Genomic DNA, 14,818 nt, shown 5'->3' with positions numbered 1-14,818 from the left:
TTCTATGTGTTTTATCCTATTAATAAGAAGAAAAAAGATATACCTGAATCAAGAGTGAAACTGAACAAATTTGTTGTAAGTTATTTAAATCATAAATATTTTGTTGTAAATTATTCAAACATGAGTAGAATTTGGTGATTGATTCACCTATTGTTATGTGTTCTGTTGAATTCTTTTGCATTCCAAAAAAATATTTTTCTTGCTGATTGAATTTTTATCACGTTTTATTCAGTACATGAAAGGAGTTCAGTTCATTGTTGTTACTTCTTTTTATTCACTTTTTGTGTCCCTTTCAGGGATTAATAATTTCTCAGATGAGGGTATATGCTGGGGTGGAACCCTCAATAGAGGACAGAAAGGAAGAAAAAGCAAAGTATATCATGTTGAATGGTCAACGAATAGAGTAAAAATCTTCCTCTTCTATAGTGCTATTTTTAATGTGTTTTATTTTTTATACTATTAATCGTATTTTATTCAATTCTTGCTTAGCTATGATTGTGGCATATACATCATGAAATGGCTTGAAACAATTGATCCTCGAAAGATCAAAACCGGAAAGAGATATCAATATAAAGCTTGGACACAAGTAAGTAGTTTCTAAATTAATGAAATTCTTTCATTTCTTATTTCAATTGGGTTCATTTCTTATGTAACTAATTCCTTTCAATTGAAATGTAGGAAGAGATCTATGACTTCAGGCATGAATATGGTCCGAATATTCTGTTGCACGAAATGAACAAAATCAGAGACCAAGTGATTCGAGCATCTGAAGCAATAAGACTCCCGAAGTTATCTGCTGTCCTCTCCAGCCCTTATTGTAAATTTTCATCTGCAGATTTAGATAGTAAATAAGATATACTATGATTGACTGGTTGTAATTAAAAATATTTTGTTTAACTTGTTTAAAAAAGCAAACAATGCTTCTTCCAATGTATTTATGTGAATATTAATGTAAATGTTAATATCAATGTATATATCTAATGTTAATATTCATATCTGATTCAAGATGGATTACTCCTTGTCCTCTCGGTTTGAGATGTTAATTTATATATCTGTTGAAACTGTCTGGCTGCTGTTTTATTCCAGGTTCAAAATGAATAGAATCAAGGTATTTATCAAGACACAATGAACCCCAAAAAACACAATGAACTAAAATTAATACATTGGACGAACCGAAAATTTGCATATATCAATATAGCAGACAGCTTATTATAAAAAAATATTTCTATCAGTATTCAGTTTTAGAAACACCTGAACTCTTTGACATAGCACAATAAATTACTATTCACTAAACAAAAAAAAGTGACTATTAAATAAAGAATTTCACGAAAGTTAATATAAAAAACAAAAAAAGTGACTATTCAATAAAGACTAACAAAAGTCAGAAATTAACCCTTCTATAGCTCGGTGAACCGAAATTTGTTCATAGGTAAAAGAAAATTTAGGTTAACAAAAATTAAAATTCGTATAATCCTCTCCCAGATAATTCATATCCGGTGCATTGTAAAAGCTTGAACTTGGCTGAACCGTTTGTCCACCGTCTAAAATATTCAACTGCAAAAAGAGAAAATAAATCATATATTACCAAAATGCACAAATGAATGTTTGCCTAATCGAAAGCAAATCAATTTTACCTCATTTGGAGCTGGCTTTTTCTTTTTCTTCATGGCGTTAGAGATCTTTTTTTTCCAGGTTTGAACTAAATCTGTTCTTGGGCCGGCCTCTTGTTCTGACACGTGGCGAGATTCGAAGGTTGTTCACGTCGTTCAACGTCGCTTCTTCGTGGGATAATAAGCTTTTTCCTTTGCTTCTCTCTTGATATTCTTGCATCTCAACCATGACATAGTCAAATTCCAGTCAGCTCATTGGACTCTGATGCAAATTCGCATATATTGTGCGATCGAAACACCAAATCGTCGAATCTCTTACTTCTTGGCTGCTCTTGATGTGTGTGTGCCTCTTATTTATGTTCTTGCTCCAGCACTCCAGTATGTATTTCAGTGCCACGTTATCCACTTGCTCGAAGCTAAGGACGCACAAGGAATGGCGGCACAATATGCCCCTTGACTCGAACAGCAAGCACTGGCACTTTACCTCTCGTGATACTGCATGTAGGTGACCAAAAACGTGTTGAATGCTGAGTTGGAAACCTGCTCTACAACTTCGTATGTTGTGAAACCTAGAGTGGAATGCATTGATCTTGTGATGCAGTTCACCTTTTCTCTGAATTGTGCTTGAACTTCCCTAAACTTCTCGTGGGTATACACGTGTTGAAAGTGCGCCTCTATTGCTAATTTTGTTGCGCATGGTATCACAGTGTGAAAATCTGCAGCATTGAATTCTCTCTCTTTTTGCGCTCTGCTTGCTAGGCAATTGTCGTATTGCTTCACAAATTGCCTCAGGGAGCTATTGCGTGTGATGAACTTGTTGAAAAATGCATGCATGCTCCCGCTCCTTTGTGTGCTTCTCATCCCGACCCAGAAGTGGTAATCCAGGTAAAATGGAATCCATATATAGCGATCCTCGTACAACTCTGTAGAATGAACTGAACTGGTTAGCTGTACTAAACCGAACTCTATGCATATTTTGACACAAAAGGTAAAGGCATGAAAACAATTCGAATTAAAACCTCGGTTATCTGAGAGCCACTTGTTGCCTTCGAGACCAAACTTTGTGATGAAATCGTTCTAGTTTCTGTCGAATGGTCTTTTGTGAACGAGTTCCAAATGACATGGATCATCTCTTGTTAGATTTCTTCGTGTCACTTGTAGCCGTTTAGTTTGTTTAGAATCTTTTTCATGATGTGCCAGATGCACTAGCGTTGAATTGTTGTTGGCATGCACATCTCAATGGCCCTTTGCATCGATACGCATTGGTCGGTGAGAATGCCTTTTGGTGCCTTGGCTCCCATGCAACGGAGCCAACATTCGAATAGCCATTTGAAGGATTGGATGTCCTCATTTTTCCTCAGCGCGTATCCGATAAGTGTCAACTGACCGTGGTGATTCATGATGTGTGAGCATCTTGTCTATCTTTTTCTAGTGAATTTGCATCTAATTTGTTGAGTTTAATTAAGAATTAATTATATTTTAGCTATTATGGATGCTATTTTGAGTTTTGTGCAATTTTATTTATTTTAGGTAGCATTCGGATGGATTTGATAAAGTTTCTGTAGAGAAAGAGAAGAAATCAAAGAGATGACCAGCGAATACCAACGCGGACGCATGGCTCACGCGATCGCGCGGAATGGAGGAAATCGCAATGACGCGATCGCGTGCTTGACGCGAACGCGTGGACGACGCGGACACGTCACATGAGCGATCTGCAGAATTAACAGAAAATGCTGGGGGCAATTTTTGGACTGTTTTAACTCAGTTTTCAACCCAAAAAATACAGATTAGAAGCTGCAGAATGGACAAATCAAGTGGTCGCCACCCATCAGCTGAAGACTTGTTAATTAATTCGAATTTAAATTCAAATTTTATTTGGAGGAAAAGATATTATTTTTAATTTTAGATAATTAGATTTTAAATTTATTAGGATTAGTTATAAATAGGAATTTAGATGCCATCAGATGAGAACACTGTACATTTTGACAATCCTTATTTTCTCTCTGAACCATGAGCAACTAATCATCCATTGTTAAGGTTAGGAGCTCTGTCTATTTGTATGGATTTATTCGTTTGATCTTTCTAATTTAATCCATGTTTTGATTTATTTTTCAATAATTATTTTCGCTCTTTATTTTATGAATTTGGGTGGAACGGAAGTATGACACATGTTCTAATTGAGTTCTTGTAAAACTTGGAAAAGCTCTTTACTTGAACAATATAGCTTGAAAACATATTATCCTAAATTTCTAATTGTTTGTATTTAACGGGATACGTGACATATAATCCCCTTATTTTTGGATAATTAGGATTTTTGTGGCATATAACTGGAATTTGATCATTACCTTCTAATTGGATTTAATTGACCAAAGAATTGGCAGTTAATGAATTTTAGAGGAGACTAGGAAGGTCTAAGGAATTAGGGTCTAGTCACATATAGTTTGCCATAAATTAAATCATACATGATTAAATTAGTTAGTAAGAACCCTAAATTCGAAAAAATAGATAACTCTGAAGCCTTAACTGCTTTCTCAATATTTTATTCCTAACTTATTTATCTGCCTTTCTGAAATTCTTAATTTACTTTTTAATGCTCTTTGAACTCCCAACACTATTTTCTGTTTGTCTAACTAATCCTATCAAATGCTATTGTTGCTTAATCCATTAATTCTCGTGGGATCGACCCTTACTCACATAAGGTATTACTTGGTACGACCTGATGCACTTACCAGTAAGTTAGTGGGTATAAAATACCGCACAAAGTTTTTGACGCCGTTGCCGGAGATTGTCTGTGATTAACAACTATTCATTATTTGATTGCTTAGATTAGATAATTTTTTTATTTTATTTATTATTACACTTTTATTTTTATTTTTATTTTATTATTAATTTCTATTTTGCATTTTACGTTATTAATTTTTCTTTACGATTTTTTTCTTTTTTTTTCTTTTCCTTCACGTTATTGTTATTATTTTTTTTTCTTCTTTCTTTTTTTCTTTTTTTTCCTTTTACGTTTCTTTCGTTTTTCTTTAGTACCCCTCCCCTGATTCATTTTCTTTTTCTTTTCTTTTATTAATTAGTTTTTAAAATAAATAAATACAAAAAATATATATATTTCAAATAAATAAACAACAATACTATTTTTCTTAATTTCTGAAATTAAGTTTGGTGTTACCTAGTTATTTTTATTTTAATTTTTTCTATTTATTTTATTTAGTATTTTTTATTTTTTTATACAGGTTATCTCACTGGAAATTTTCTGCACTCTGACGTAGAGATTTCCATTCTTTCTTGTTTTCTGTTTGTTTATGCGCAGGAACAGAGACAAAGAACATCTCTTAGACTTTGATCTTGAACCTGAAAGGACTTTCAGGCGGCGTTTACAACAAGCAAGACTTTATAAGGCTGCAGAATTCACTATGGATCCGAATAATACTGATAATGCCAATGTAGCAAACCCGAATGAGAATGAACAACAAAGGAGAGTACTTGGTTCTTTCTCCGCTTCTACAGCAGATCTGTATGGAAAGAGCATTGTGGTGCCTCCTATTGCTGCGAACAACTTTGAGTTGAAGCCTCAACTGGTCACTCTGGTGTAACAAAACTGCCAGTATCATGGTCTTCCCCACGAAGACCCAAATCAATTTATTTCTAGTTTTCTGCAAATTTGTGATATTGTGAAGACAAATGGAGTAAACTCAGATGTATACAAACTCATGCTCTTCCCGTTTGCTCTGAGGGATGGAGCAAAGCTATGACTAGATTCCCAATCCAAGGAGAGTTTTGATACTTGGAACAAGGTGGTTACTGAGTTTCTCACTAAATTTTTTTCACCAAAGAAGCTGACTAAGCTTAGGGTGGAGGTTCAGACCTTCAGGCAGAAGGATGGTGAGACTCTGTATGAAGCTTGGGAGAGATACAAGCTACTGATTAGGCAGTGTCCTCCAGACATGTTCTCCAAATGGACTCAACTTAATATCTTTTATGAAGGCTTGATGAAATGTCCAAGATGTGCTTAGACAATTCTGTAGGAGGTTCATTGCACAAGAAGAAGACACCGGAGGAGACCATTGAGCTGATTGAATTGGTTTCAAGCAACCAATATTTATACTCCTCCAATAGGAATCCTGTGAATTCTGAAACCCCTCAGAAGAGAGGCGTGTTTGAAGTAGATACTGTTAATGCTCTTCTTGCTCAGAACAAGCTGATGTCTCAGCAAATAAATCTACTTACTCAACAGATGGGTGGCATGCAAGTCTCAGCTATCAACACCCAAAATCCACCACAGGAAGTCTCCTATGACATGGCAGGTAATTTTTTGCAAAATGATAATTATGATTATGCTCAACCTTCTTTTGAACAGGTGAATTACATGGGGATTGGTCTTAGAAATCCTAACAATGACCCATATTCTAAGACATACAACCAGAGATGGAGAAATCACCCAAATTTTGGATGGAGGGATCAACCTCAGAAACCTCAGAACTTCATCAATAATTCTCAGGGTGGTTTCTAACAGAACAATGATTTGGAAGTAATATTGACAGGTTTTAGACAGGAAACCAGAGCATCCATCAAGAACCTGGAGATTCAAATGGGTCAAATAGCCACCAGAGTTAATGAAATTGATCAGAGGACCACTAATAGCCTTCCTAGTAACACAATTCCAAATCCAAGAGAGGAATACAAGGCTATTACCTTGATAAGTGGACAAGTGGTAAGTACGGAAGCACAAGTTATGCAGAAAACCCGAGCCTCCATTAGAAATTTAGAGGTGCTAGTGGGCCAACTGAGCAGCAATTACTTGAGAGGTCTGCAAGTACATTTCAAGGTGATACAGTGGTAAACCCAGGAGAATATTGCAAGGTTATTCAATTGAGAAGTGGCAAAGTAGCTGGCTCTGTTACCAAGGCCAATGAAGAGCTAGTTGAAAAGGAAGCCCCAGAGGAGAAGAAGGGAGAATTGGAGCACGCCCCTCCAAAGCGCGTGAACAACCCTTTTCCAAACTCTCTTGACACTTATCCTACACTGCCAAAGGCTCCTGAGTAGAAGCCTAAGATGCTGTATTCTCAGAGACTTCAAAAGGAGACCAAGGACAAGCAGTTTTCAAAGTTCTTGGAAATCTTCAGAAAGTTACAAATCAATATTCCTTTTGCTGAGGTTTTGGAACAAATGCCTATCTATGTCAAGTTCATGAAGGAGCTGTTGTCAAAGAAAAAGCGTTTAAAGGGAGATGAGACAGTAGTCCTGACTAAAAAATGTAGTGTTGTAATTCAGAATAACTTGCCAAGGAAGATGCCAGATCCAGGGAGCTTTTAAATTCCATGCACCATTGGGAGCACAACCTTTGAGAAAGTCCTATGTGATCTGCGGGCAAGCATAAATCTAATGCCCTTGTCTGTGATGAAGAAGCTGCAAATCCAAGAGGCACAACCCACAAAGATAGCATTACAGATGGCAGACAAATCTATGAAGCCTGCATACGGATTTGTGGAGAATATCTTGGTCAAAGTGGGTAAGTTCTTCCTCCCAGCAGACTTTGTGATTCTTGACACGGAGGAGGATGAGAATGCCTCTATAATTCTAGGAAGACCATTTCTAGCCACTGGAAGAGCTCTGATTGATGTAGAAGTGGGTGAATTAGTGCTTAGAGTGCATGATGAGCAACTATTTTTCCATGTTTTCAAAGATGTATATTCAGCAGGTGATGAAGAGAGGTGCATGCAGACTGAGCTTATTGATCCAACCCTTCAAAAACCTCCTGATGATACACAGTAGAATCTGCAGCTCAAACCTTCCTTGGTAACAATCAATAAAATTTCTCCTGACATCAAACCTAAGTTTGGTGTTGGGAATGCATAATCTACCAAGGAGGAGGTTCCTAAAAAGAAGAAAGTACCCAGAGGATGGAGAAACAAAAAGATCCCCACTGACGGTTTCTCCCCAGAAATGAAGGTGGTGTTGACCAGCAATCCAGCATGAGTTTATACAGTAATCAGAATCCTCTCTTTGGAGCATATTGAGCTACGTTATGGATACATAGGAAAGAAGTTCAAAGTAAGGGGTGAAGAGCTGAGCCCCTGTGATCCTCCTCCTTAGAGGAGCTGACCGTCAAGCTAATGACGATAAAGAAGCGCTTGTCGGGAGGCAACCCGATAATTTTGTATCCTTAGCTATTTTTATTTTTCGTAGTAATAGTTTTCTTATTGATTTTATTTTATTGAGTTCTTACTAATTTTTCTGATCATGCAGCTATGTTATTCCAGGAACCGAACACTTCAAGCTAAAAAAAAGCGCACACGACGCGCAAGTGTCACTGATGCAAACGCGTCAATCATGTGTGCGAGAAAAAATAAATTTGACAGAGAGTTGAGCGGGAGTGGCGCTGGAATAGTGCCTTTGGCACAAATTGTTCCACACGACTGCATTGATGACGCGTCCGCGTCATATGGAAAAACTGTCTCCCACGCGTCCATGTCACTCACGCGAACGCGTGACCTGCAGAATTGACGTAAAAGAGTGTTTGGGCAGAGAGTTGTGCTGGCTTGGGGCACAAAGTGTGCTAAAAGCACAAATTTGGTCACGCGAACGCGTACCCCACGCGTCCGCGTCGTTTTTCAATATCGGCCATCCACGCGATCGCGTCACCCACGCGACCGCGTGACTCACAATTTTGGCAGAATGAGTTTTTAACCAGAAAGTTGGGCGAACACGAGGCTGCCCCCGTGCCAATGGCACAAATCACTCCACGCGAACGAACGCTCCACACATTCGCGTCACTTCAACAACGCGCGAACGCGTGACCCACGCGTCCGCGTCGCTTGCGCTGCACTAGTTCCGCCCAGTTTTCTTTCTCTCTCTCCCAATCCTAATTTTCTCTTATTCTTTTATCCTCTTCTTTTTCTTTCTTCATAATAACTTATCTCTTTCTATTTTCAGTTCTTCTTTGCTTGAGGACAAGCAAACCTTTAAGTTTGATGTTGATGCTTCGCGTAAAGGTTTTCTGTTTATTCCTATAGCACCAAAAAGGGAGGCGAATCATCTTCACTGAGGAGCACAACCTGAAAAATAAAATGACCGCTAGGATAACTAAGGTGGTTGAGTTCCTTTTATTTTTTATTCCTCCCCTCTTTTTCTATGTTATGTTCAGGCTTTCTGCTATTTTGCTTTGTTTGTTGCATGATCTTTTATTAGTTAGAATCTTAGGACTAGTTTAGTTTTCTTTTAATTGCTTTAATGCTGAAAAGATGTTTCATGTACCACTCACTGAACTTGAATCTAAAAAGAAAAGAAAAAGAAGTGATGTATTGCATGAGAAATTGAGTTAATTTTAAGAATAGTCTGATTTACTTAAAGGTGGTGGTATTTTCTGTGATTTTTGAATGCATGATATAAACAGTGCATATTTGAATTTGAATTAAGGGATGTTAATATATAAGGAACAGGAATTTAGAGAATTATTATGACTTCTCTGAAATTTAGAAAAATTTAATCCTTGAAGTAAAAGAAATAGCAAAAGAAAAAAATTAATAATAATTAATAAATAAAAAGCAAGGTCCAAGGCTCTGAGCATCAATGACTAGGGAGGTCAGACATGATTAAAAGCTCAAAGAGTTGTTTCCCTAGTCATATGCTTGTGGTGTGATTGTGTCAAGTAATCCTTGAGACAGAACATTTAGAGTCGAGACCAAGTGCGTTTAACAGAGTATGCCAAAGGCTTTGAGCACCACTGTCTGGGAGTAACTGAAAGAAAAATCAGAACTCAAAGAGAGTTCCCCAGTTAAGTGCTTGTGGTGTTTCTGTGTCAAGTAACTCTTGAAACAAAACATTTAAAGTCACGGCTAGGCTCAAGGTGCAAAGCACCAAAGAAAAATAAATTAAAGTAAATTTTGCTGTGTTCAAGGATTAAACTAAAATATAAAAGATCAGAGAATTCATAATATTATCCGGATTCTAATTCCGAATGACATTAACATTCTTCTGATTCAAAGAAGAGTGAGATGCCAAACCTATTCAGGATTGCAATTGTAAACCCCACTATAAGACGAGACACGAGCTTAATCGAACTCTCATTCTCATGCAAATTCACATCATAAGCTTATATTAGTTTTGGTTGCTTGAGGACAAGCAACAGTTTAAGTTTGGTGTTGTGATGCGTGAGCATCTTGTCTATCTTTTCCTAGTGAATTTGCATTTAATTTGTTGAGTTTAATTAATAATTAATTATATTTTAGCCACTATGGATGCTATTTTGAGTTTTGTGCAATTTTATTTATTTTAGGTAGCATTCGGATGGATTTGATGAAGTTTCTGCAGAGAAAGAGAAGAAACCAAGGAGATGACCAGCGAATATCGACGCGGACGCATGGCTCACGTGACCGCGCGGAATGGAGGAAATCGCAATGACGCGATCGCGTGCCTGACACGAACACGTGGATTGGAATATGCACAAACGACGCGAACGCATGGACGAGCGGACGCGTCACATGAGCGATCTGCAGAATTAACAGAAAACGCTGGGGGCAATTTTTTGGCTGTTTTAACTCAGTTTTCAGTCCAGAAAACACAGATTAGAAGTTGCAGAATGGACAAATCAAGTGGTCCCCACCCATCAGCTGAAGACTTGTTAATTAATTCGAATTTAAATGTAAATCTTATTTGGAGGAAAAGATATTATTTTTAATTTTAGATAATTAGATTTTAAATTTATTAGGATTAGTTATAAATAGGAATTTATATGCCATCAGATGGGAACACTGTACATTTTGACAATCCTTATTTTCTCTCTGAACCATGAGTAACTAATCCTCAATTGTTAATGTTAGGAGCTCTGTCTATTTGTATGGATTTATTCGTTTGATCTTTCTAATTCAATCCATGTTTTGATTTGTTTTTCAATAATTGTTTTCGCTCTTTATTTTATGAATTTGGGTGGAACGGAAGTATGACCCATGTTCTAATTGAGTTCTTGTAAAACTTGGAAAAGCTCTTTACTTGAACAATATAGCTTGAAAACATATTATCCTAAATTTCTAATTGTTTGTATTTAACAGGATACGTGACATATAATCCCCTTATTTTTGGATAATTAGGGTTTTTGTGGCATATAACTGGAATTTGATTATTACCTTCTAATTGGATTTAATTGACCAAGGAATTGGCAGTTAATGAATTTTAGAGGAGACTAGGAAGGTCTAAGAAATTAGGGTCTAGTCACATATAGTTTGCCATGAATTAAATCATACATGATTAAATTAGTTAGTAAGAAGAGTAAATCCGAAAAAATAGATAACTCTGAAGCCTTAACTGCTTTCTCAATATTTTATTTCCAACTTATTTATCTGCCTTTCTGAAATTCTTAATTTACTTTTTAATGCTCTTTGAACTCCCAACACTATTTTCTGCTTGTCTAACTAATCATATCAAACGCTATTGTTGCTTAATCCATCGATCCTCGTGGGATCGACCCTTACTCACGTAAGGTATTACTTGGTACGACCCGGTGCACTTGCCGGTAAGTTAGTGAGTATAAAATACCGCACCAATTCACGCCCACAAAAGAACCAAAAACCAGATTGTACCTGCATAAATGCGCACCATCACACATTTGTGAACCGAAATGTGTACATATTGTGAATGTGCAGACTTACTTTGGGTGAACCGAATACCTGTTTGTGTTGTACATGGTGTCGAATGAAACGACATCTCCAAAATACTCGCATACCGCCCTGCTTCTTGCGTCGGCCCAAAATGCATGTTTGATGAAGTGATCACCTTCGATGTTGAGCTCGAAAAGGAAATTTTGGTTCTTCTCTTTCATTCTTAATAGGTACTTCCCGAATTCTTTAGCGTCGTCTTGTTCAGACACATTCCCTACTTCCCGTGTGATGTAATTCCTCACATCTTTTTCTATAAAACTTAGTTTCCGGTGATTACTGGCTACTGCTACGAATAATTGGTAAGTTTTGTTGGGTCTGATTTTGGCTTCTTCGTTGGTTTTGAACATGCTTAATTCCCTGTGTTGTCTGAGCATTTCTGCCCGGTCTGGACAGCAGGGGTGTGAGGGATTCAAAACGACTTTGGAAATTGTCTAGAGACCCATGTCCTTCAATATGTGTATGTATATTCTGGCTGGACAGTTTATGCCGGCTGAGGAATTTGTCTTCGGAGTAGGAGATATCTTGGATTTCCACCTCCCCTCTCTGCTGCATACAATTAGTTGATTCTTAATCTTGTCTCCGACCCGAGTTGTGTTTCATATCTTGGTAGAAAAACTAGCAAGTTTGGAAGTCAATCCAGATCCATCACGAAGGACGCGAGTATAGAAGAAGAAGAAGAAAAAGAACAAGAACAAGAAAGAAAACGCGAGAAAAGAAAACGATGACGAAAAAGAAGAAGAAAGAAAGAAAGAAAGAAAGAAAGAAAGAAAGAAAGAAAACGCAAGCAGAGAAGAAAGTTTATGTTGCAGCAGTAGGCTTACGTTGAGCAAAGGTCATACAAAGTTTACGTTACATTAAGCGCGTGAATTACAAACTATTTGGAGATTAGAGGAGGCGCATATAGCAAAAGAGACTTGAATAACATCAATGCATTTTTTATATGGATGTGGAGCATTATTATAAATAATATTAGTTAATTAATTTAAATACTCATTCTTATGTATTTATTTTTGTTTAAAACCTTGTTTAATAATTCATAATTGAAAAAAATACATTTAATTGTTATTGTCATATGAAATAAAAAAAATTAATATTTTTACAGAGAATGCATAAGAAAATATGAAAGAATAAAATTTAATTAAAAATAAATTGTAACTTTAATTTGTTTGGATTATCTTAATTTTTAAATGAACTAACTTATTATTTTTATTTAACCCATATTTATTACAAATTTATTATATATTTATACATAATATAATTGTTCATACCCTGGCCCAATGATAAAGGCCCAGGTCCAAATAAAAGGCCTAACCTGAAGGGTCACGCCTAGACAAAATACCAACCTTCACATAAGAAGTCGGTATCAACCACGACTTGGTCTGAAGAAGTCGGGTAAGAGATTAGCTGGCAGATAAACACTCATTCAAATGAGTAACCGCCCCTAAAATCTCTCTAACCGCCTCATAAAGCCATATCTTAACCTCCCCAAGATAATAGGGACGGTTAGCACCCTAAAGATACGGCACTACACCAACGGTGGTTATTGGCTCACCACTATAAATACACTGACACCCCTCAGGTATTTCTAAGTCCAATACTCTCTAAGACCTGCTTACACTCTTGCTAACTTAGGCATCGGAGTGTCTTTGCAGGTACCACCCCCCATTCACACGCGAGCACAAGTCGGACGGAGCCTCCCGAGTTGCAGATCCACCGGAGTTCTCCTCCTTCACACACTTGGGCCGCCAAACGCCATTCGTCGTATTAATCTCTGGTTACCCACCGTAACATTGGCGCCGTTGCCGGGGACCCGCGAGATCATCCCTCGATGGCAGATAGATCCCACGAAGAAGGCCATGTCGAAACAGATTCTGAGCAAGAGAATCTAGACATGGGCAATGACAACGAAGACACAGCCCAACATCAGGACAATGATCAACACAGAGAGGGTACCTCCGGAGTAAAGAATCCGAAGGTAAATTCTTCTGATGGGCGTGAATCAGAAAAAGGCGGACCAGCTCACGTAGCTGAACTAATGGGATTGGTCAATAGCCGCCTGGAGCAATTGGAACAAGAGCGGGAGAGGCAAAAGGAAACCGAAAGGTACCTTAAAGAGGAGATGGAACGGCGAAAAGAGTTAGAAAGAAAACTCTTGCAGCTAGAATCCTCCCTCAAGAACTCCCGCGATGAAGGAGAAGATCAACTCCCGGGCGGAGAAGATCCTTTCAGCGAGGACATAATGAGGGCAAAAGTTCCAAGGAACTTCAAAAGCCCTTATATGGACCTCTATGATGGAACTACGGATCCAAAGCATCATCTTAGCAACTTCAAAAGTAGGATGTACCTAGCTGATGCCTCCGACGCTACGAGATGCAAGGCTTTCCCGACCACTTTATCGAAAGCAACGATGAAGTGGTTCGATAGCCTTCCCCCAAGATCCATCACTAGTTTTGAAGACCTCTCAAGGAAATTCTTGATGAGGTTCTCAATCCAAAAAGACAAGGTAAAACATGCGCCGAGCCTCCTGGGAGTAAAACAGGAGGTCGGAGAGTCTTTACGAGCCTATATGGAAAGGTTCAACAAGGCGTGTTTAGAGATCCAAGACCTGCCCACGGAGGCAGTAATAATGGGGTTAGTCAACGGACTTAGAGAAGGCCCCTTCTCACAGTCCATATCCAAAAGACACCCCGTTTCTTTAAGTGATGTACAAGAAAGGGCCGAGAAGTACATCAACATGGAAGAGAATGCAAAGCTAAGAGACCTGAGTTCGCGACCTGGACCCACTTCCTCCTCTCGGGAGAGAGAAAGAGAAGTCAAAAAGAAGGAAGAGCTCGGTCTCGAAAGGCCCAGGAAGTATCACTCTTATACTCCTCTAAAGACTTCTATAGTGGACGTATACAGAGAGATTTGCAACACTGAAAGATTGCCACCCCCAAGACCTATTAAAAATAAAAAAGGGGGAAGTCGCGGCGATTATTGCGAGTACCATAAGATATATGGTCACTCCACTAACGACTGCTACGACCTTAAGAATGTGATAGAAAAGCTGGCTAGAGAAGGTCGGCTTGACAGATATCTCATGGAGAGGTCGGACATCCATGGAAAGAGAAAGCGAGATGATATGGATAGGAGAGATCCACCACCACAGACCCCTGAGAGACATATCCACATGATCTCAGGAGGATTTGCGGGAGGAGGAATCACCAAATCTTCTCGCAAAAGGCATCTCAAAAGAGTCTATCAGGTCGGGGATGAGACACCCGACCTCCCCACTATATCATTCACAAAAGAGGATGGGCAAGGGATAATCCCCGGGCATGATGATCCCGTGGTGATAACTATGATCCTAGCCAATGCCCATCTCCACAGAACCCTAGTAGACCAAGGAAGCTCGGCGGACATCCTTTTCAAGCCCGCCTTTGACAAACTAGGGTTAGATGAAAAAGAGCTAAGAGCCTAACCCGACACCCTATATGGGTTAGGGGATACGCCAATAAAACCACTGGGATTTTTACCCCTTCACACCACCTTTGGAAAGGGGGAAAAATT

The 14,818-nt window shown here is 38.3% G+C and overlaps 1 protein-coding gene across 1 annotated transcript; it reads right to left on the bottom strand.

Annotated features, from left to right (window-relative positions):
• Positions 1-11,256: 11,256 nt before the first annotated feature.
• LOC107457863 (protein FAR1-RELATED SEQUENCE 4-like) lies at positions 11,257-11,643 on the bottom strand. The gene has a single exon (XM_016076035.1). The coding sequence runs from the start codon at positions 11,641-11,643 to the stop codon at positions 11,257-11,259; it is 387 nt and encodes a 128-aa protein (XP_015931521.1).
• Between the last annotated feature and the right edge of the window lie 3,175 nt (positions 11,644-14,818).

Source organism: Arachis duranensis, chromosome 7 (genome assembly GCF_000817695.3).
Source record: "Arachis duranensis cultivar V14167 chromosome 7, aradu.V14167.gnm2.J7QH, whole genome shotgun sequence".
NCBI lineage: Eukaryota > Viridiplantae > Streptophyta > Magnoliopsida > Fabales > Fabaceae > Arachis > Arachis duranensis.
This window is presented reverse-complemented; position numbering and strand designations above follow the sequence as displayed.

Excerpts from the sequence above, each read along its gene's own strand:
- LOC107457863 (XM_016076035.1), bottom strand. The coding sequence starts at position 11,643 with ATGCTCAGACAACACAGGGAATTAAGCATGTTCAAAACCAACGAAGAA.